Source organism: Elephas maximus, chromosome 12 (genome assembly GCF_024166365.1).
Source record: "Elephas maximus indicus isolate mEleMax1 chromosome 12, mEleMax1 primary haplotype, whole genome shotgun sequence".
In the NCBI taxonomy this organism is placed as follows: Eukaryota; Metazoa; Chordata; class Mammalia; order Proboscidea; family Elephantidae; genus Elephas; species Elephas maximus.
Window position 1 is genome coordinate 92,045,575 of NC_064830.1, and position 24,165 is coordinate 92,069,739.

Consider the following 24,165-nt stretch of genomic DNA (forward strand, 5'->3'; position numbering starts at 1 on the left):
CCCTTAGTCTAAGCCACTATGCTCTCAGCTCTCATGAGGAGTGCTGCAATCCATGGTCTAAGTGGCTTCCTCAGTTTCATTCTTGTTCCCATCCAATCTAGCCCCCACCCAGGAGTTCAAGTGTTCATTTTCAATTGCATTTCATCATAGGTGTCCATTATAATGGAACTGGTACATAAAATATGGTGATAAGCACTTGGAACCTGTGCAGCAGTAAGAAAGAATAAGCTACATCTACACACTGCAATCCAGATTGACCTTTAAAGCATAGTGTTCTTTTTTTAAAAAAGTTTATCTAAATTGAAAACACACACTGGTCTAGAGCAAGATGACTGTGTGAGCAGCTGCATGTGCCCATCCTTCCACAAAACACCAAAATATACAAACAGAAACTGGCAGAACCAACTTTGTCAGAACTCTGGAAATCAGTTAAGGGGAAACAAACAAAAACAAAACCCAACCAACTGCTGTCAAGCCAATTCCAACTCATACCAACTCTATAGGACAGAGTAGAGCTGCCCCATAGCATTTCCAAGAAGTGGCTGGTGGATTTGAACTGCTGACCTTTTGGTTAGCAGCCAAACTCTTAACCACTGTGTAACCAGGGCTCTAGCAACTAAGCAAATGCTGAAATAAGCAAAAGGTGACACTTGAATGTAGGAAAGCTTTGGTTTTCTATATGCTCCACCATCTTGCCAGCTCAGTGTGGTCATCTTAAAGCAGCAGTGAACTGCACTCCCAGAAAGGGAGCCTGGTCTCTGGCTTAGAAGGAGCAGAGAAGATTTTATTTGCAAATAACTGTGTGTCTGTCCTAATCTGTGTCAGGGCTGCTAAAGGACTGAAGCAAGGCTCTCATCTTGGTTTGGTCTGTTTCAGAGTTCATGCAGGACAGAGTTTGTGGACTACTGCCTGTAGCTGTCTGGGCTAACCAGTGCGATTAAGGCATACAGTAGGCACCAGAAGACTGGAAGGAAAGGCTAAGGGAAGAGTTTCTTTTGGAAATTAAGGCTTTCTAAAGAACCATGTGTAAGGGGAAATTGAGAAAGACACACACACATGTCCAGGGCAAGACACATGCTCATAAACTACCTGAGGAAACATTACACTCTTACCTTGGGCTGATCCCTAGGCTCAGGACAAACCTAGCTAAGTGTTGAAGGAGCACAGAGACAATTTGTGGAGACTATGAGAGCCCCCTCAACCCTGGCATTCAAGGAAATCTCTGCCAAAACACTAGCTGAATACCTGAATACAAGGTACAAAACATGTTTATGAATCCACACATGTTATGAAGGCAGTCTTTGCAAAAAAGGGAAGTCACTAAACAGATGACTATAGCCTTCAACAATTAAGAAACAAACAAACAAACAAACAAACACCAGCAAGTCGTGGGGAAGGGGAAGAATCTGATTCATTATAATAATCAGATGTCCCATTTTCAACAAACAATCACAAGGCATACAAAGAAACAGGAAAGACTAGCTCATGTAAAAGAACAAAATAAAGTGACAGAAACCATCCCTGTGGAAGCCCAGATAGTGGCCTTAATAGACAAAGACTTTAAAACAACAGTATTTAATAAGCACAAAGAGCTAAAGGAAATCAGGAAAACTATGCATGAACAAAATGAGAAAATTGATAAAGAGATAAAATTATATAAAAAAAGAACCAAACAAATATTCAAGCTGAAAAGTACAAAACAACTAAAATGAAAAATTCACTGGAGAGATTAAACAGCAGACTTGAGCTGGCAGAAGAAAGAATCAATGAATTTGAAGATAAAATATGATATTATCAAGTCTGAGGAGAAAAAAGGGTGAAGAAGAGTGAACAGGGCCTAAAGGACTTGTGGGTCACCATCAAGCAGACCAACATAAGCATAATGGGAGTCCCAGAAGGAGAAAAGAGAAAGGGGCAGAAAGAATATTTGAAGAAATAATAGCCAAAAACTTCACAAATTTGACAAAAGACATGAATCTACACATCCAAGGAGTTCAATGAACTTCAAGTAGGATAAACCCAAAGATATCTACACTGAGACAATTTATAATCAAACTCTCAAAAACCAAAGATAAAGAGAGAATCTTGAAAGCAGCAAGACAGAAGCAAATCATCATATACAAGGGATCCTCAATAAGAGTAAACACCAATTTCTCCTCAGAAACCATGAAGGCCAGAAGGCAGTAGAATGACATATTTACAGGGCTGAAAGAAAAGAGCAGTCAACAAATAATTCTATACTGGCAAAACTGTCCTTCAAAAATGAAGGCAAAATTAAGACATTCCCAGATAAACAAAAACTGAGGGAGTTTCTTACCACAAGACCTGTGCTACAAGAAATGCTAAAGGGTGCCTTTCAGGTGGAAATAAAGAACACCAGATAATAACTCAAAGCCATAAGAAGGGGGAAAAAAAAAAAAAAAAAAAACTCCAGTAAAGGTAACTTTATGGATAAATACAAAGGCCAGGTTTATGGTAATTTTGGTTTTAACTCTTACTTGTTATGTTCTACATGATGTAAAAGACAAATGCATAAAAATAATTATAAGTTTATGTTATGGGCACACAATATATAAAGATATAATTTGTGACAACAACAACATAAAGAGGGGAGGAGCAGTATAGGGATAGTTTCTGCATGCTATTGAAGTTAAATTGGTATCAATTTAAACAAGATTGTTATAAATTTAGGATGTTAAATGAAATCCCTATGGTAATCACAAAGAAATTATCTAAAAAAAATATGAGGATACAAGAAGAGAATCAAAATGGTTTACTATAAAAAATCAACTAAACACAAAAGTAGGCAGTATTGGAAGAAATGAAGGGAAAAAGGTACAAGGCACACAGAAAACACATAGCAAAATGACAGAAGTCTTTCCTTATTAGTAATTACATTAAGTGTAAACAGATTAAAATCTCCAATCAAAAGGCAGAGATTAGCAGAATGGGTAAGAAAACGTGATCCAATTATATGCTGTCTACAAGAGACCCACTTTAGATCCAAGTCAAAAATAGGCTGAAAGTAAAAGGATGGAAAAAAGTATTCCATGCAAATACCAAAAGACAGCTGGGGTGGCTATATTAATATCAGACAAAACAGACATTAATTTTAAGTAAAAATCTGTTACAAGTGACAAAGATGGACATTATATAATAATAAACTGTTCAATTCATTAAGAATAGGTAATATATTATACACATGCACCTAACAACAGAGTCCCCAGAATATATGAAGCAAACATTGACAGAATTGAAAAGAGAAATAGTTTTACTATCACAGCTCAGACGTCAATACACCACTTTCAGTAATGCGTAGAACATCTAGACAGAAGATCAATAAAGAAACAGAGGATTTGAACAACACCATAAACCAACTAGACTTAAGAGACATACCATATTTTTATGCAAATAATGTGCACCTTCTACATTTTTTTGCCCTCTCCCCGTTAGAACACTCCACCCAATAATAGCAGAATACGCATTCTTCTCCAGTGCACATGGATCATTCTCCAGGATAGACCATATACTGGGTCACAAACAAGTCTCATATTTAAAAAGACTCAAATCATACAAAATATCTTCTCCAACAACAATGGAATGAAACTAGAAGTCAAAAACAGAAGGAAAACTGGAAAATACACAAATATGTGGAAATTAAAGAACTCACTATTAAACAATCAGTGAGTCAAAGAACAAATCGTAAAATAAATTAGAAAATACTTAGAAAGAAATGAAAAAGAAAGCACAACATTCTAAGACATAGGATACAGTGAAAGCACTGCTCAGAGTGACATTTATAGCTGTAAACACCTACACCGAAAAAGAAGAAAGATCTAAAATCAATAACCTAACTTTACACCTTGGGGAATCAGAAAAAGATGAGCAAACTGAGCCCAAAACTACCAGAAGGAAAGAAATAATTAATATTATAGCAGAGATAAATGAAGTAGAGAATAGAAAAACAAAGAGAATTAACAAAGCAAAAAATTGGTTCTTTGAAAAGATCCATAAAATTGACAAAATTTTAGCTGGAGAAGGACAGAGAGAAGATACAGTTAACAAAAATCAGAAACTTTAAACTACTGACCCTACAGAAATAAAAAGAATTATAAAAGAATACTATGAACAACTGTATGCCAATAAATTACATAACCTAGACGAAATGTACAAACTCCTAGAAACAAAAAAACTACCTAACTGATTCAAGAAGAAATAGGAAGAACAGACCTATAACAAGTGAATAGATTGAATCAGTAATCAAAAACCTCCCAATGAAGAAAACTTCAGGACCAGACGACTTTACTAGTGAATTCCACCAAACATTTAAAGAAGAAGTCCTTCTCAAATGCTTCCAAAAAATAGAAGAGAAGGGAATACTTCCTATGAGGCCAGCATTACCCTGGCACCAAAACCAGATACAAACATCACAAGCAAACTACAGACCAACATTCCTTATGAGACATAGTTACAAAAATCCTCAACAAAATACTAGCAAACCGAATGTAATGTCATACTAAAAGAATTATACACCATGACCAAGTGGGAGTTATCCTGGGAATGCAAGGGTGGTTCAATATAAGAAAATCAATCAATTTAATACACCACATTGTTAGAACAAAGTAAAACAACGACATGACCATCTCAATTGATGCAGAAAAGGCATCTGACAAAATTCAACACTCTTTCAAGATGAAAACACCAAACTATGAATAGAAGGGGAATTTCTCAACATGACAAAGGGAATTTATGAAAAACCCATAGCTAACACAATGTTGAAAGACTGAAAGCTTTTCCCCCTAAGATCAAGACCAAGACAAGGATGTCTGCTTTCATCAATACTATTCAACATTGTACTGGAAGTTCTATTGAGAGCAATTAGGCAAGAAAAAGGAATAAAAGGCATCCAAATCAGAAAGGAAGAAGTAAAACTATCTCTATTTGCAGATGATGTGATCCTATATATTGAAAATCCCAAAGAATCTACCAGAAAGCTACTAGAGTTAATAAATGAATTCAGCAAATTGCAGGGTATAAAATCAACACACCAAAGTCAGTTGTGTTTCTATATACCAGCAATGAGCAATCTGAAAATGAAATTAAGAAAAACAACTCCATTTACAAGAGCATCTAAAAGAATAAAATACCTAGGAATAAATTTAACCAAAGAGGTGAAAGACTTGAACATTTAAAATTATGAAACATTGCTGGAAGAAATTTGAGAAGACCTAAATAAATGAAAAGACAACCTGTGTTTATGGATTGTAAAAGCTAGTATTGTGAACTGTCAGTACTACCCAAAGTGACCTACAGATTCAACACAATCCCTGTCAAAATTCCGACAGCCTTTTTTGTGGAAATGGAAAAGTTGGTCTTCAAATTCATATGAAATTGTGAGATGTCTCAGATAGACAAAACGATCTTGAAAAAGAACAAAGTAGGAGGACTCCCACCTCCTGATTTCAAAAGGTACTATACCAAAACCAAACCCATTGCCATTAAGTCGATTCTGACTCAAAACATACTAGGAAGCTGTGGTAATCAAAACAGTGTGGTACTGGTGTAAGGACAGACATGTATACCAATGGAATAGAACTCTGAGTACAGAAATAAACCTATGTTTATTTATCTATGGCCAGTTGATCTTCAACAAGCATGCCACATCCACAAGGGGGAAGTGTGTCAAGTTCAACAAATGGTGCTGGGACAACTGTATCTCACATGCAAAAGAATGAAGTTGGACCCATACTTCACACTATGAAAATTAACTCAAAATTAACTTAAATATAAGACCTAAAGTCATAAAACTCTTAGAAGAAAACATAGGGATAAAGCTTCAAAGTTTATTTTTGACAATGGTTTCTTAGACATGAAATCAAAAGCACAAGCAACAAAAGCAAAAAAAATCAATAAATTGGACTTCATCAAAATTAAAAAATTTGTTCATCAAAAAAATGAAGAAATAACTACAGAATGGGTGACCATGTATCTGATAAGGATTTAACACCCAGAATATATAAAGAACTCCTACAACTCAACAACAACAAAAACAAACAACACAATTTAAAAATGGGCAAAGGACTTGAATAGACATTTCTCCATAGAAGATATACAAAGGGCCAATAAGCATATGAAAAGATGATCACATCAACTAGGAAAGCAAATCAAAACCACACTGAAGTACTACTTTACACCCACTACCACCACCAGTTGCCATTCCAACTCATGGTGACCCCCCGTGTGTCAAAGTAGAACTGTGCTCCATAGGGCTTTCAATGGCTGATCTTTGGAAGTGGGACGCCAGCTCTTTCTTCTGAGGTGCCTCTGAGTGAACTCAAACAGCCAGTTTTGGTTAGCACCCAAGCACATTAGCCATTTGCACTACCCAGGGACTCCTTCACACCCACTAGGATTGTTATTATTAAAAAAAAAAAAAAAAGGAAATAACGAGTGTTGGCAAGGAGAAATTGGAATCTTTGTGCATTGCAGGTGGCAATATAAAATGGTACAGCCTCTGTGAAAAGCAGTTTGACAGTTCCTCAGAAAGTCAAACATAGAATGTATGACCCAGTAATTCCACTCCTTAACTTGAAAGCAGGGACTCAAGATACTTGCGCACCACTGTTCATTGTAGTTATTATTCACAATTGCCAAAACATGGACACAGCCCACAATACCCAAAAGGTGGACACAGTTGAAGTGTCCATCAACAGACGAATGAATAAACAAAATGTGGCTTATAATACAATGTCATATTAGCCCTCCGTAAAGATGAATAAAGTTCTGATACATGCCACAACATGGATGAACCTTGAAAATATTATGTTGAATGAGATAATTCAGACACAAAAGGATAAATATTGTATGATCCCTCTTATATGAAATATCTAGAATTGGCAAATTGTTGTTGTGTGCCATCGTGTCCATTCTGACTCATAGCAACCCTACAGGACAGAGTAGAACTTCCCCATAGGGTTTCCCAGGCTGTGATCTTTATGGGAGCAGATCTCCAGGTCTTTTCTCCCGTAGAATAGGCAAACAGGCAGAGACAAAAGTTTATTAGTGGTCAGCAGGGGTGAGGAAGAGGCAGGAAAGGGAAATTGTTTCTTAAGAGGTACAGAGTTTCTGTTTGGGGTGATGCAAAGCTTCTGATATTGGTGATGGTTGTACAACATGGTGAATGTAATTAATGTCACTGAATTATGCACTTAGAGTGGTTAAAACAATTTTTTTGGTTATATTATTTACCACAATAAAATTAAACCCACACGTTCTACAGATAGCTATCTTGGGTGGTTATTGTTTTTACTTTCTTCTTTGAATTTTTCCATGTTGTTTACATTTTAAAATAATGAACACATAGAAATTTTACAGAAACATTCATATTTTTAAATCTACACAGACATGGAAAACTGCATCACATATATGACAAAGCCACATCCGTATTTAGGGGACACATCAAACACTTGGCTGAGGTTCACATCGTGGTGGGGAGTGGGAGGAGCATTCAGGGATGAAGGAGGAGAAATGAAACAGGGAAAGGCCTTATATTGACCAATGAGGACACTGTAGTAGAATGTGAGGAGTATGATCAACTCTATTCTTTGCACCTGACATGAAAAAACAACCCATGCCCCACCCCCATCTGATCGTGAGACTCTCTGCTCAAAACTCTTCAGTTCTCTCTCTGTGCACTTAGAATAAAATCCAAAACAGTTCATGGAGCTAATGAGTCCCTTTAGGGCCTTAGCCATGTCCACCTTGCCAGCCACATGGCCTTTCTTTCACTTCCTCGAATAGGCCACAGTCTTCCTGCTTCGGACCCTTTGTGAATGCTCTTCCCTGGCCTGGAATGGTTTTTCACCTCCTCTTTGACTGGCGTGGTGATTAAGAGATATGGTTGCTAACCAAAAGGTTGGCAGTTTGAATCCACCAGCCTCTCCTTGGAAACCCTATGGGGCAGTTCTACTCTGGTGTTTGTTTGTTTGTTTGTTTTTTGGCAAACTACTTATTCCTCAGGTTGTAACTTGTCAGTTCCTCAAGGAAGCCTTCCCTGACCCCCGATCTAAATCAAGCCTCCTGTTATAGTCACTCCTCACATCTTTACTTTCAAAACAATGATCTCAGTGATAATGTTGCAGTCACTAATGTCATTATTAGTTTAATATCAATTTCCTCTAATGGACTGTAAACTCCATGAGGGCAAAGTCCCAACTGTTTGTTCTATGTTATATCACCACCACCTAGTTAGCTCAGTAAGAAAAAAAAAAAACCAAACCCACTGCCATCTAGTCGATTCTGACTCATAGTGACCCTATAGGACAGGGCAGAATTACCCCATGGGGTTTCCAAGGAGTGGCTCGTGGATTCAAACTGCCGACCTTTTGGTTAGCAGCTGAGCTCTTAACCACTGCACCACCAGAACTGAGCCCAGTACCTGCCACATGTTAGGTGCTCAAAAAATATTTGTCGAAATAAGCAAACGACTAACCTCATCAATGCCAGGCTGTAACATCCACTCCAGCCACCTTCTCCCTTGACCACACCCTGGATCTGTCCTTACCTAGAACTTTACCTCTGGAAAATTTATTCACTAAGGATTTACTGAACGCCTACTGGGTGTCACCGTGGTTGGTGCTGGGGACTCTAAGATAAATAGGGCACAATTAACCAGATAAATCTTAAAGTCTCTAGAATCTCCTTCTCTGACTGGAGCTTTTCAAGGTCCACCTTCTCCCTTACCCTCACTATACCTGTTCTTTTAGCCCCATTGAGCTTTCCAGACTTTACAGTTTCTCCAAGTCTATCAGCTCCTCTCTGGCTCCCTCCCTTCCGCCTCCAGCCTAGATGGCCCATTGCTTCATTGCTCTCACCCCACTCACTGCTACTCTCTTGCCTCCCTGCCCTTTAATGGCACCCACAGTGCCACAGCCCACCCCAAGACCTGTCAACCTGTCCACCTGCTCAGCCTGCACCTAAGTTCTCAAGGGCTGTTCAAGAAAATAAAAAGCTGTGACAGTTGCTGATGCCACAAATTTAAGGTCTTTTAGCAAGGCGGATCCAGCAGTCTATTAAAAGAAGAGTGATGTACCTTGATCACGCTTAGCATTGATGGCAAGGAAATCTATTCATGCAAATTACTACATAAACATTAAAGAAGAAAGCTCATACAATCAAAAATCACCTCGATACATTCTCAAAAAACATTTAAAAACAAATTCCATACCTGTTTCTCCCTCCCTAATCATTAAAAAAAAAAAAGTCTCAGTAAGCTAGGAATAGAATGAAACTTCCTTAGTCTGATTTTAAACTTACTGGATGTCTGCAGCATAGTTAGTACTCAATGATAAAAGATTATAAAAAAAAAAATTCCTGTTAAAATCAGGAAATAGACAAGGACAGCTACTGCTACTATCACCAATTACCATTCACACCCTCTCCAACGCAAAAAGAAATGAAGACAGAGAAGGCATAAGCCTTGGAAAAGAAGACATGCTTCTCTATCTATGTTGTTGTTACTTGCTGTTGGGTCAGCCTCCAGCTCGTGGTGGCCCTGGGCACAGCAGAAAGAAACTATGCCCATTCCTGCACCACCCCCATGATCAGTTTTGAACCGGAGTGTTGTAGCTTACATGATTATCTACTTAGAAAATCCAGGAGAATTCACTGAAAAGCTCTTCCTGACCCAAAGGAGGGCTATGGACCTCTTCTCTGGACCTATCTGGGCAGCTCCTTCCCAGTAGGGCAGGATGACCTTGCAGCAGGACAAAAGAAACATCAGCTGCTCCTACTATGCATTGCAAGCCTGCTCAGTTCAGTCTGCGCCTGGCTGGCACCTCCACGATGCAGAAGCAGGGAGGGGTGGTCCATGCCCACAAATGCACTTGCTTGCTTTTTTTTCTGATTCCCTAAAATGGCCATTCTCAGAGCTCCCAGCTACCACAGATCAAAATCCAAGTGTCTCCATGTGGCATTCAAGGCCCTTCTGGGTCTGCTCTACTGCCTGTCTGGATGCTGGGCCCCTCTGTTCTTATTCAGAAAGTCAGTTCCCTCATCTCCCAAACCATCCCATCCTCGGAGCCTGAGCCCTCTGGAGCCTTACCACCACACCTGCCCTCCCTCTTCTCAGCTCCGGATGCCTGCCATTCTTCCCAGGACCAAGGAACACGGTGGCCAGGGAGGCAGGTAGAAAGGATTTGGAAGGGGGCCCAGACATCAGGATTCTGGGCGAGGAGGAAGGGGGACTAAGTCTGAGTGGAGGCGGGGAGGACATCTGAGGGGCAGGAAGGGGACAGGCTGCTCCTTACCTGATCATTTCCTCTAGGTGCCCCTCCCCCAGAAACCGCAGGAACATGGCCTGGAGGTCACGCCAATACAATGGGCCCTGGTGGGAGTCAGGGCCAGGCTCATAGTTGATATCCTCGTTGACCACCAACACAGCATCGCCACATGCCTGGCAGGACCCTCGGAAGACCACGTAGCCCAGAAGGAAGGCTGGTGGGTGGCAAGATGGGGATTCTTCTTGTGTCCCCTCTGGACCCCAGCAATCTCCCCAGCCCAGGCCCTTCACTCTCACCCCCAGTGAAGATCAGCAGGGCTGTCAGGACCAGGTAGGGGATGGCCCTTCGTCCTGCTGCTGCCCAGGGTCCGAGGTTTTGCCGCCTTGGTCTAGAGCCCAGGGGCTCAGGGCCCCTCAGCTCCATGGGGCAGAAGTGTGCAGGAGGCTCAGACCGCTCCTCTCCGTCTTCCTCTTCTTCTTCCAGGCGACCTTGCTGGGTGCCTTCTACACGCTTATAGATGGTCTGAGAGGTTCGTGGGGACAGCTCTTGCTGTGGGGGGCAGGGTGGGCATGAGATTGAGGGAAGAGGTCTGGGAGATGGAGAGGGATCTGGCAAGAATAGGTCAGCAGCTTTGGGATGTCAGATGAGCACAAGGTGGGGTGAAAGGGTCTGTGAGGCAGGGTGGAGGGGAGGGTCAGAAGCTGGAGGGGAGGAGCCAGGACACTGGCCAAGAGGGCCCAGCCTGGGGGATTAGAGAGGGGGCTGAGGGACCTTGTGAGGCCTAAGCCGTCCCCCAACCCACTTGGTCTTACCGCTCTCTGGAGTAGACCCCAAAGCCGCTCCATGCTCATGCCCCTTCCTGAAGCCTGCAGACTGCCCCCCCAGTGATAAACCGTTTGTGGGAGCCCCAGAAAGGCCCCTTATCAGCCCAGGCAGGGAGCCTGAGCCCTGGCCGTTCCTCACCCCCCAAGGGTGGGGGCAAGTCCTGGCCTCAGCCCAACCTTCCAGATATGGCCCCCCAGCCCAGGCCAGAGCAGGAGGGGCTGTGCCTTCCCTGCCAAACCCTCCAAAGCCCCACTCCTGCCCCTTCCCTGAAAAACAATCAATTTTTTGACCTTGGGGCAGACTTTGGCCTCCCAGTTCCCGTCAGGAGTGGGGGAAGGGAGCTGATGGCTGGGGAGGATGCGGATATGGATGCCCCCTCCCCTCTGCTGCTTCCACCACCCTTCTTTGAGGACCCCTTCCTAAGCCCCCTACACTCCCCTGGAAGAGCCACCATGAAGACCTGCCACCGCCTCATCTGGCTTGCAGGCCCCCTCCCTGTCCAGGTCCTGTAACACATTAGCTGCCTTCCCTGCCCTGGTGCCTGCCCCAGTGGCATAAGCCAGGGCATGTGGCCTGGCTATGTTCATGTCTGTCTCATGCTAGTTGCTGGACAGGGAGAGGGTATGGGTGGAAGCCATGGTCAGGTAGGGACCAGTGCTCCAGGATTGGAGGTCCTAGAGTCTGGGATTTGTGGGTCAGGGCCCACGAGGCATCGGGTGAGGAGGAAAGAGCCCTGGCCAAGGTGCGGGCAGAACTGAGTGACCTTGGACAAGTCATGGCCCTCCCTGAGCACCGGCTCCTCTTTGGTGACCAGAAGAAGACTTGGATCACACAGTAGGTTTCTACCTCTTTTGGGTCTTGGACCCTCTGAGAGTCTGATGAAACGCCACATACCCTCACCCCAGAAACACATATAGGAACAAGCCACTAAGTTTTACCTACAGTGTCAGGCATTGGGGGGGGGGGCAGGCCCCCAAGCCCCCGCCAAGGACCCTAAGAAGCAGCTCTGGAATAGCTGAGCCACTCAGGTCCGGAGAGAAGTACTGAGTTACCGGGGCGCACCAGTGCCACCAGTTCCTGCCCGATTCCTGTCACTACCACGAACCCCTGGAAGGCAGACAGCAGCGCAGCGACGGCTCACCTGAGCTGCTGGTCCTGGTGTGCCTCAGCGATGCCTCTCCTAAGTTGCGAGGCCTGCGCCGAGGCTCCGCCCACCAGGTCCCGCCTCCGGCCCCGCCCAGGCTCGGCTCCTCCTGGCTGGCCCTCCTCTAGGCCCCGCCCCCGCCTCAGCATCCTCTGGGGAGATTGCTGGGGTCCAGAGGGGACACAAGAAGAATCTCCATCTTGCCATCCGCCAGCCTTCCTTCTGCAGGAGCTCCCTACCCGCCCTAACTCGGCTTTTAGGTCGCGGCCTTGTTCCACGGCTCCACCCGGTCCTCGATGCGTGATTCTTCCAGACTCGTGGCCCCTTGAAACCTGAGGACGCCGTGGCTCCTCGGGCTGTGCTCCCGACCCCCCACGCCACACTGTGCCCAGGCGTCCCAAGGAAGCCAAACTTTTTTTTTTTTTCTAAAACATTTTTACTCCTTTTAACCCAGAAACTTCACAATTTAAGAGGACGAGAGGGAAGGGGAAGAGGAGGGGAGCTTGGGAGGCTAGGGCGCTTCGATTTGCTCTGTGGGGACCCGGCCAGGGAAAGCTCTCGGCGCTCCGTCTCCGCCCCCGCTGGGGATGGGCCGCCCTCAGGGGCACTTCCTCTCCACGCACTGCTTCCCGCCCTCCTCGTATTCCTGCTTGGAGATCCACATCTGCTGGAAAGTGCCCTGGGTGGTGGGGACCACATCGCCGTCAGGGGATCCTGGAGGGCAGGAGGGACTGTGCCCTCGAAAGCCCTCCTCCTGCCCTTCACCGCCTCCCAGGCCCACATCTTTCCCCTTAGCTCCCCAACTCTTCCCTGCCCCATCCTTCGGGCCCCGCCTTCGCATTCAGAGGGAGAATAAATACCCCCCCCCCAAAAAAAATTTTTTTTTTCATATCATTCAATCAAAGATTCATTCATTCAACAAGTATTTATTGAATCCTTACTTGCCTTGGGCCAGGCACTATCCTTGTGCTGGGTGGTGGAGCTTACAGACCCAGGCCAGCCAACCCACACCCCCAGTGCCCCCCACATTCCTCCTTTACCATGTTCCTCCACCATGGCGACATCGGTGCTCACAAACACTCAAGCCTCCCTCATTCCAAAGAAAATCTTTCCTCCACTCCTCTTGTCTGAGGCCACCAAACGCCTGGATGGAGCTGGCTCCCCACTCTCACTCCTGCTGAAACTTGCCCTTTGAGGGTCTCCTGCCCTGAACATCTCAGACTTGTCCCTTCTGATGGTTGTTCTGTCTCTGCCTCAAGGTTAGTGTCCAGGTATCCCTGGCTTCTGCCCCCATTTCTCCTCTCGGCCCACAGAAAACATCTTCCTGGCCCTTGTCATCCACCCCCATGGCTTTACCTCATGCGCTAACACCCCTCTGTTCTCAGTCTCTTCTTGCCAGTCAGATCTAGCACTGAGTTCCAGAACAGAACACCTGACCTCTACCCGAGTGTCCTTCAGGACCTCAAACCCAACATGTCCACAACTGAGTTCACCATCTTCCCCCTGGCCCCACCCAAACCTGCTTTTTCTTTGGTCTTGCTCACCTTCTAGACCTGTGTTGCCCACTATGGGTGGCCACTAGCCACATGTGGCTATTAAGTATAAAATATACACCATATTTTGAAGACTAAATACAGAAAAAAGTGTAAAATACCTTATTAATAATTTTTGTATGAATCACACTTTGGAATAATATTTTGGACACACTGGACCAAGTAAAATACATTATTAAACTTGGTTTCACCTGTCTCTTATTACTCTTTTTAAATATTGCTACTAGAAAATTGAAAATTACCTATGTGGCTCACATTACGTCCCTGTTGAACAGCACTGCCCTACCCCCTACCATAAGCTGGGGATCCTGGGCCTCATCCTTGACGCCTTCCTTCTCTTGCCTGTTATGTCCAAACAGTGTCCACGTTCTGTCAGTAGTATCACCTGATAAGCTCCCAGTTCTACCCACTGACATCCACCCCTCAGCCTCACCCCAGTCAGAGTGGAGACCACAGCACTCTCTCCCTCCTTCCATCTGGCCCTCTTCAATCCCTTCTCTGCTCTGCAGCTGAGTGAGCTTTCTGAACCCAGGTCCCACATGGCTCCCTATTGCCTGTGGGCCTTGCTTGGGTTCTTTCCACAGTCTGAGCACCCACTTCCTCTTTGCCTCATGAGTTCTTACTCACTCTTCCCACCTCAGCTTAAAATGCCAGTTCCCCTTGGAGGCCCTCCATGACCTCCATACTAGATGAGGTCCTTGCACCCTGCCCCTCCCATGAAGAAATGCTCTCACACTTTGTGATGACTTCCTGTTTAATTGTCTCACCCTGTAGACTGCCTCTGCTCATGAAGGCAGCACTGTATCAGGCTGTCTACTTCAAGCACACAGGAGGCCACAGTAACCCTGTGAGGCTGACATGCCCCCAGCCCTGAGCTAAGTCCACACTCCTGGTCTCCTGGCTTTTTCACCCTCTCCTCTCTCTCTCCAGGGGTTCCCCCCTTTAGTGGATGTTCTCCTTGTTGTTTCATGGCCTCACTGTCCCCTCTGTGTGGCTGACACCTGCCAGATCTGGTTTGCACCTCTAAGCTTCCTGCTTACCATCTTGCCTCTATTCAAGCAGCAGGTCCAGACTGATCTTACCACCCACGGCCTTCAAACCTTCCTTCTTCTGCCTTCTTTTTCTATTTGCCCCTTGCTGTACACCCCATCCCCACTGCCACCCACTCAATGACTCCAGGACTCTAGAAAGAGCCTCCTCTCCAGGTCCCTTGCCTCCAGCTCACACCCTGATCCCCAAAGACTCATGCCTGTGATCATTACATCCCTCCCCACCCCAAACCTTCAGCGTCTCCCCTCTGGTAACCAAGTACAGTGGTGCCTCACTCTAGCACTCAAGGCCACCACAATCTCATCCTAACTGATCTCTCCAGCATCCTGCCCCCCTCCTCTTTGTGTCCTGACCGAACGTTCACTTTTCTGATCTTTAAAAAAACAAATGTTTGTTGAATGAATGAATGAACGAACGAGGAGGTAAATAAGGCAGTGGGCGCTGCCTGGGCCTGCCTCTTCCCTGCATTCAGCCCTAGGCCAGGCCCTTCCCTCTCACCAGTGAGGCCAAGATGGAGCCCCCAATCCAGGGGCTGAACTTGCGTTCCATTGTGCTGTTGCTGGCGATGAGCTTCAGTCGCATGCTCTGGGGAAAAAGAGGGGCTGGGGGAAGCAGATACCCAGGTTCTGGGAAAGGACAGGACTGTGGAGGGGAAGGCTGGGAAGCCACAGGAGCAGGGGTCTCCTCTGGTGGCCAGGACACCTAACATCTGAGCAGGGAGCAGGATTCAGTCCTGAAGGGCTAAGCCAGGACTGAAGTCTGGGGCCTTGGGTCAGGGGTGGGCTCCTACCGGTGGGGTCTTCTGGGAAAGCTCTCTATTAAGCCTGTCAGTGAAGCCCTGAAGAAGTGTGTTCCCGCCGGTGACAATGACACTGCCATAGAGGCCCTGGGGGCAGGGAGAAGGGGTGAGCATGCAGGGAACAGTCCCTCCCTACCTCCCCACTACTTCTGGACCCCTTTAGCCCAGTCTCTGCCTTGGCCTCACCGGGCGGATGTCAATGTCACACATGCCAATGCTGGTGGTCACCACATGGCCCACGCCCAACATGGTGTTCCCTGATAGGCCCTGCGGAAAAAGGTGACCTGGGCTTTGGGCCCTCTGCCCCCCTCTCCCCAGCCCCCTGCAGTCCTTCATACACACACCCCTCCAGGATTCAGGAACACCAGTCAGCCCCCACCTTGGTGCCCTCCACCCAGCCAGACCTTGACATTTGAAGGATCAAATAGGCCTTCAGGGATGCGGAGCCGCTCAGCGCCGTAGTCTGTGTTGTAGCCATTGGGCATCTCATAATGCACTGTGGGCATCTGTGCAGCCACCCTGCCCAGAAAGGAGCAAGACTCTGCCTGGGGAGCTCAGGAAGGGCCAAAGGTCCACACCAGAGGTCCCCCCTGCCCCCAGTTCTGCCCTCTTTCCCACCCCCAGGCCTGGGCCCCACTCACTGTTCATCATAAGGAGAGTCAGAGACCTGCAGTACAGAAGCCTGGAAGTCCTGGATCACCTCCTGAGAACCCGGGGTGGTGGTGAGGGCATGGCCTCTCTCCCGAGACCCCCAACCCCACCCCACCTGCAGGGTCTCTGCCTCCCCCGCCCCAACTCGTGGCAGAGAACTAGGAACAGGGGACAGGGGAAAGGGGTCTGGGGGCCCTCTCCAGTGCCTCACATTGCACATGTAGTTATGCCAGGACTTGGAAACCTGGGGTAGCTTCTCCTTCTTCTTCCAGTTCGGGGGAGCACCCTCCCGTACAGGTTCCTGTGGAGGCAAAGCCTAGTGAGCACTCTTCCCCAGCCCACAGTTGCCCGGCCTACCTTGACCACCCCTAGCACTTGGCTGACTCTGCAGTCCACGGGCATTGGGTTCTAAGCTCTGTTCCCCAAAAAAGAGAGGGGAGAGGATGGAGAGAGCCTGTCCGCTTGCATGCTGCGTATGCAGGGAGTACAGCTGATCTGAAAGATTCCAGTGCAGAGAAAACTGAGGGTGCAGAAAATACAGTGGGAGACCAGAGACTTAAGAGAACAGCTTTTACTGAGCAGTGTGCTGCATGAAGGCCCAGGGTGGACCCTTCGCTTGTAATGGCTCATTTAACACTCACAACAGCCCTATCTACTGTTATCTCCACTTCACAGGAGAGGAAACTGAGGCCCGGAGAACTTAAAATCGTGCTCTAGGTCACACAGGTCTTAAATGGCAGAGGCAGAACTGGAACCTGGGTCTGTTGGACCCCAGAACCCACCATCATAGCCCTCACACATCCTGCCCCAGTGACTGCGTGACCTTGGCCAAGCCTCTTAACACCTTTGGGTCTCTGATTCCTCAACTGTAAAACGAGGAACTGGACTCGGGGTTCTCTGGGGAACTTGTTGCTCTCTGCTGTGATATCTGATGGGTCAGTGGGTTGACAGTCATAAAGTGAGTGCCCAGAACCCTGTGATTGTAGCTCTGAGGCTCCCCAGAGACCCCACCTTGGCTGCGATCATGTAAGGTGGGATGATGTCAATGGCCATTTCCTGGAAGAGCTCCCGGCACTGCATGGAGATGAAGTCCCCTGCCAGGGGTGACTTGACAATGCCTGGAACGGGAGTGGGTGTCAGGGCCTGTCTCTTCCATGGCAGCCCTGAGCCCTGCCGAGGCCTCACCTTGCTGCAGGACGTAGCCATCATGCACTGGAATGGCTGTGGTGTGAGTGGCCCCACTGTCCAGCACAAGGCCCGTGGAGCGTCCATTTGCAAAGCTGGCATAGGATGGGTAGGTCAAAGAGACAGCAGCAGCAAGTGAAGGGGCTGGGACCGAGGTCTGGCCTGGTCATTCTCTGCTCCCTTGAGGTCCAGGCTTCATTTTCAGTCTGCAAATGTCTCTTTCTGGTTTATGACCCATCTCCTGGAGAAAGGCTCCTGAAACCCTAGTCACTTCCTCCCTGTCTGAGTGACAGCTCCTTCCTCTCTTCCTTTCTGCTGAGCTCCCAGCCTCTCTTTATTCTTGGCCTTATGTCCTAGAGGCTCCCTGAAGTTAGGGTCCATATCGCTCCAATGCCTAGTTAGCATAGGGTTCAATGCAAGGCAAATCCTTTAAAAAAAAAATAAATGTTTACTGATTGCTATTTGGGAAGAAAACTCTTCAGTGTCATGCATCCCTCCCTCCTCGTCCAGACTTAGCTTCTGCTGTCTGCTTGTCCAGCTGTCTCTTTTCATGGAGACCTCTCCTGGCTTCGCCTGATCCAAAAAAGGTGGAAAGCGTTTCTGATCTGGCTACCTCAAGGCACTTAGCCCAACAGCCCTCTGCACCAATGAGGCTAAAGGAGGTGACTGCCTATCCAAGACACTTATCTTCACAGAATCAGGCTCAGCCCCATCTCAAAGCATCACGTGCCCCACCCTGGCCCTCCACCCAGGCAGAGCAGCTCAACCCAGAGGATACGCGGTGAGCACTGCCGTCTTGCATAAGAAGAAGGCAGGAATGTTGTACTGCTCGAACATCAGCTCTGTCAGCTTTTCTCGCTTGGCCCGAGTGTTCCACTGGGGAGAAAGTGCAGGAGGGGAGGATTCAGAAAGGGAGAGACACAGATCCATGTACACCCACACTAACACACACACACACATATATACATGTAACTTGGACTGGAGGACAGAGGTCACACCTCTTGACCCACATAGACATTAAAAATGTGAGAACTACAAAGATTTTTAAAGATCATAGTCCAAATTTAACTGAGGGAAGCAAAGCCCAGAGAACAGAAGTAACTTGCACAAGATCACACAGAAAGTTCTTGGCAGAGTTGATCTAGAGTCACAGTCTCTTGAATCCTGGCCTAGTGCTCGTCCTTTTACAGTCCTTCTCCCAGCCCCCAGTACATCTCTCTTCCCCATTCTAATCATCTCAGGGGCATGAACATTGAGGAAGACAATTTCTGGATAAAATAGTGGATTGAATAAAACATATTTTTATTCCCTTCCAAGATCCCATCAAAATTATAGTAAAGGAGCAATTTTAAAAGACATAAACCCTCAAATGGCCAACAAGCACATGAAAAGATGTCCAACATTATTCGCCATTAAGGAAATGCAAACCAAAACTACAAGGAGATACCACTCACACTAGGATGGTGATGATAATAATTTTAAAAACAACATGGAAAATAACAATTGTTGGCAAGGATGAGGAGAAATTAGAATGCTCTTACATTGCTGGTAGAAATGTAACATGGTGCACCTACTATGGAAAAGTTAGGTGGCTCCTCAAAAAGCTAAACATAGAATTGCCCTATGACCCAGCAATTCCACTCCTAGGCCTATACCCAAAAGAACTGAAAACACAAATCCTTGTACATCAATTTTCATTGAAGCAGTATTCACAATAGCCAAAATATGGAAACCCAAATGTTCATTAATGGATTAATGGATAAGTAAATTGTGGTAAATACATGCAGTGGAATATTATTCAGCCATAAAAAGGAATGAAGTACTGATTCGTGCCACACCATGGATGATTTTGAAAACATTATGCTAAGTGAAGTAAGTCAGACACGAAAGATCACATATTACATGATCCATTTATATGAAATATCCAGAATGAGCAAGTCCATAGGGGCAGAAAACAGATTGGTGGTTACCAGGGCTGAGGGGAGGGAGAAATGTGGTGTCATTGCTTACGGGAAGCTCAGTTTCTGTTAAAGGTGATGAAAAAAACTTGGAAACAAATAGCGGTGATGGTTGCATAACATAATTAATGTCATTAAATTGTACATGAAAAAATGTTGAAATGGCAAAAGTTTTGTTATATATGTTTTTAGCACAGTAAAAAAAAAAAGTGACACACAGGAAATAAAGAGCTCTTGGAAATGAAAACTACAAGAGCAGAGATGAAAAACTGAATAGATGGGTTGGAAGTAAAGTTTAGGGAAACTTCTGCAAATTAGAGCAAAAAGATAAAGAGATGGAAAATAGAAGACAAAAGATTAAAAATAATAATAATGGGACCAGTTTAGGGGGCAAAAAATCCAAGTAACAGGATTCCCAAAAGAGAGAACAGAGGAAATTGAAAGAAATGTACCGTCAAATAGGTAATTTTTAGATTTTTCACTGAACTGAAAGACATGGTTTCCAGATTGAAGGGACATACTGAATGCCTAGAGCAATGACGAAAATAGACCCATATCAATACATATCACTGTGAAATTATAGACTATTGAGGACAAAGTGAAGATTCTATAAACTTTCAGAAAGAAAACAGTATCACATCACAGGATCAAGAATCAATGGCTTCAGCTTTCTCAATGGTAGCAACATATGCTGAAAGATAATGGAAAGTTGTCGTTAAGATTCTGAAGAAAAATTATTTCCAACCTGGAGTTTTATACCTAACCAAGCTATTAATCCAAGGTCAGACATGCAAGGTATCAAAAAAAATTTACTTCCCATGATCTTTCTAAAAAAGCTACTGGAGGTTGTGCTCCATAAAAACAAGGGAGTAAATCAAGAGAAAAAATCATGGGATACAGAAAATGGACCTCTACTACAGGAAAGAAGAAAAAGAATTCCTCAAAATGATGGTGAAGAAAGATGCCAGGATGACACCTATGTCCCATGTGTAAAGGGTTACTAGTCCAAAGTGGAGCAGGTCAATGGGCTCCTGGAGAGATGTCTTCCAGATGATGAAATTGATAGACTACCTAATGGAATTAATGTCTTGAGAGGAGTTACAGATTACTGATGAATAATTTAGGGACATGTTATTAATAAGTAGATTAAAAACTAAGGAAAATAAAAACCAAGACAATTTTCAGTTCTAGAAAAAACAAAAAGTTTTTCAGGAAAGGAAAAATAATCATGGTTTATTGCCTGTCCCAATCCTTATTACCATACATTGTAATAAAGTGTAAACACTGAATATTGACCTTAAAAAAAAAAACTAAAATACAACTATATATAAAGGTGGGGAATGAGAAATGTGTGTGGTGTGGGTTGGGGAAGGAAAGAGAAGTAAATACTAATTTCCTGTAGTGGGAAGCTCATAGATAATGTCTAAAACTAAAAAAAAAATATTCACAAGCAGCAATTTAACCATGATATTTAGAGATATGAAAGGAAATACCAAAAGACTTAGCTAAATGAGATAAAAGCTATGCCCGTTGGAAAAGCAGAAATGGAAGGAACTACAGTTTTCTTCTTAACATACTTTATGAAGCAAACTGACTCTTTATGAGCATACATAAGGTTGACAAAAATATTAAGTTAATGTTGGCCCAGGACAGGAACCATTCCCAAAGCCAACTCTTCAGACAGGGATCAGACTGGACAAAGGGTTGGAGAGGGATGCTGGTGAGGAGTGAGCTTCTTGGATCAGATGGGCACTTGAGATTATGTTGGCATTTCCTGCCTGGAGGGGAGATGAGAGGGTAGAGGGTTTTAGAAGCTGGTGAAATGGTCGCAAAAAAGAGAGTGGAGGGACGGAGCTGGCTGTCTCCTTAGGGCGAGAGCAATTGGGAGTACGTAAAAAAATAGCAAGGTGTATATAAGTTTTTGTGTGAGAGACTGAGTTGATTTGTAAACTTTCAATTAAAACACAATCAAAATTAAAAAAAATTAAGTTAAAAGTTCAAAAAAGGACTTTTGGTGGGGAAAGGGCCGCAGATAAGGCTGGTTGGGGGAAGGGCAAGTGGATAGAGCACGGGATGAGGAGAAATGAAGACTAAGGCAGTAAGGAAGAAAAATGGTTGAAGATCTATGGGGTTGGAAGGAAAGCCTAAAAAGGGAGGAGGTGGCTTGATTGATGGGGGCAACTTGAGGTGACAGCTGAATGGCGGAAAGGAAGCGCCTGGGTCTCAGGGCCCGACTAGGAGCTGGACGAGGCACTTACCGGCGCCTCGGACATGAGCACTGGGTGCAGATTTGGCTCAGACTTGACGTGTTTGCTGTAGGTGTGATCCAGGATGGCACGGAAGCACTCCCAGTCCTCGACTGGGGCCAGGAGAACAGCGTGGAGAGACAGTGGAGGGCAAGCAGCGGTCAGAGGACCGGAAGGAAAGAGGAGGGAAGGAAGCCAAGTCCAGGGGAAGGGAAGTGGGACCAGTTCCGGCAGAAAAGCCTCTTTCCCAGGAATCTGGCAGCCCCTGGTTTGGGAACCAGGCAGCTGTGGGAAACAGTGAGGGGTCACTGGGACTTGGGCAGCTGTAAGGAGTACTCCGTGGGTGTGGGTGCTGTGTCCCGGGCCGTGGGGAGTGAGCTCCGGGTCTGTGTTGGGAGGCAGTGGGTGGGGCCCCTTACTCATGCCGTTCTTGAGGGGCGACATGACCTCCGCTCCATCCCGAGGCACGTGCAGGGCGTTGGTGTCTATGTGGAAGATCTTCCCTTTCTTCTCTTTCTCCCCCTCCAGCTCCAGCCCGCCCCCCTCCTCCGCGGCCAGCAGCCCCACCGTGGTGGGGAAGTCAGCCTGAGGGGGGAGGATGGGCAGGGAGAAGGATCACCCTGTTGCCCTGGTCCTGCCCCACTGCAAGGCCCTCAGCCCGCCAGAGGTTTACGCCCACATTTCCCTCTGCAGAGCTTCTCTGCGAGTCTGTGAGAGCCCTAGGTCACTGTAAAGCCTGGAGGGGAGTCCGGAGCCCCTAGGATTTGGGAAGGGAGCTGGAAGACTCACCTTGGGGCAGTCCTCCCCAGCGTACCCAGCGCGGACTGAGAAGGAGCCAATGTCAAAGACCAGCGCCCCCACCTCATCTGTGCGAGGAGACAGGCTTGTGAGGGGGCCTCCTCCAAACTCTCTTGCCTGGACACCTCCGAGAGGAGGTCAGGGCAGAGCCACAGTCTCGCCACCTTCATCCCGCGCAGGGGCAGGTGGGAGCTCAGCCTGGAATCCAGGGTGCTGAGAGTGGGAGTCAAGCCAGCCAGAATCCCGTCTTGCTGAGTGGCCTTCTTCAGGCCACTGTCTTTGGCGGGGAAGGAAGGGGCTGGGGTCCCTGAAGAGGTGGGTTGAATGGTAGAGAGTTTGGCCCGGAGAGCGAGAGGCGTCCGGGAAGGACTAAAGGCAGGGGTGGCATGGGACCCAAGCCCTGGGCTGGGCCCTCTCGAGCGTCGAGTTGACAGGCCCCAGGGTGCCTGGAGCTTGGGTCGCGCAGGTTCGGGCCTCAGGGCTGCGGGCGAGGCCGCGCCGGACTGGAAAGCCCCAAGCCCGAGACTCGCTCACCTCCGCCGTAGACGCCCCCGCTCATAGTGCCCTCTCAGCAGCTCGCGGCCCGTGGGCGGCGGCGGGATCAGCACCGAGGCGTCCGGACAGCTCCCGGGATCCCGGGCGGGGGCGGGGCGTGAGGCGGCCAATCGGAGGGCCAGATCCCCCGCCCCCAACGGCGCCGCCGATTGGCTGCTAAGCAAGACAATAACCCCGCCGGGGGCCGCTGCTTTAAAGGGGCAGACTCCTCAACATCTGGCTGAGGGGAGGAGGTAGGGGAACAGCGAGGGTGCAGAGACCGACCATAAGAGATAGGCCCACACAGTAGTAAAGAGATGGACACCCCGCCCATTCGGAGACCAGCACTCCGGTGGGTGACTGGTGGGGCCCCTGCTCCTTTATTTGTTTAAAGGGGACAGGGGAAGAGGGCGCCATAGTCCTGGAGAGTCGTCCACCGTCTTGCTCCAGAGCTCTGGTCCGCAAAGCCCAGGCCTGAGAGAAATCGAGGGAGAGGGAGGGGAGGGAAGAAGAAGGGAAAGAGGTACGGGGGCGGGGGGGGGGGTGGTGCGTGTCTTCGTCCTTTCCCAGTGTCTTTCCACCCCTGTCTTTCTGATGGCTTTCTCTTTTTCTCCCCTGTTCTCTGATGCCTGGGCCTCACACATGCACATGTGTACACACACATACACATGCGTACACACGCATACACGTGTGCATACACACACATACCCACTCACACATAGGACCTCAGCTAATCCAGCCTTAGCTTCCTTTCCCAAGGCTTCTCTCTTCAGCCCGTTGTTCTGCTCTGGAGGCATTTATTAAGCAAGTTGGTTTTCTACTGGGAGGTTTCTAGCCTCTTCTGGGCTCCTGGCATGACACCACCTCCACAGTGATTTTAATAGTGAAGGGAAGGAGCAGTGCTGACAGCCTGGGTTAGCCAGAGACTCTTGTATGATCATTTGTGTGTAGCTGTGTGCTTGTATGTCCATGTTTATGTGTGTTGGTATATGTGTGCACGTGCATACGTGTGTGTATGTGTGTACTTATGTGCATGCGTATACATGTGCATTGAGGGCCTTTCCATCTGCTTGTTGGCGGGGGGAACGTTAAGACCGGAGATGACAGAGAGAGGGAATTGTGTGACTGCCACAATGCCCCTG

General features: G+C 46.7%; 1 protein-coding gene across 1 annotated transcript; it reads right to left on the reverse strand.

Annotated features, from left to right (window-relative positions):
- Positions 1-12,769: 12,769 nt before the first annotated feature.
- On the reverse strand, positions 12,770-23,105 carry ACTL6B (actin like 6B). Its single transcript, XM_049903729.1, has 14 exons — positions 23,024-23,105; positions 22,481-22,557; positions 22,111-22,276; positions 21,704-21,804; positions 18,266-18,363; positions 17,488-17,582; positions 17,314-17,420; positions 16,514-16,603; positions 16,293-16,354; positions 16,056-16,170; positions 15,838-15,918; positions 15,643-15,738; positions 15,351-15,437; positions 12,770-12,928 (listed from the first exon to the last, which is right to left on the reverse strand). Exons 1-14 carry the CDS (start codon positions 23,046-23,048, stop codon positions 12,848-12,850), a joined length of 1,281 nt encoding a protein of 426 aa, XP_049759686.1. The 5' UTR covers positions 23,049-23,105; the 3' UTR covers positions 12,770-12,847.
- Positions 23,106-24,165: the final 1,060 nt, after the last annotated feature.

What these genes read in the sequence shown, in the direction of transcription:
- ACTL6B (XM_049903729.1), bottom strand. Translation starts at nt 23,048, where the DNA reads ATGAGCGGGGGCGTCTACGGCGGAG. An exon ending in CTGGGGAGGACTGCCCCAAG is followed by an intron (nt 22,277 to 22,480) that starts GTGAGTCTTCCA and finishes CTCCCCCCTCAG; the next exon opens with GCTGACTTCCCCACCACGGT. An exon ending in GACTCTCCTTATGATGAACA is followed by an intron (nt 16,171 to 16,292) that starts GTGAGTGGGGCC and finishes CTTTCTGGGCAG; the next exon opens with GGTGGCTGCACAGATGCCCA.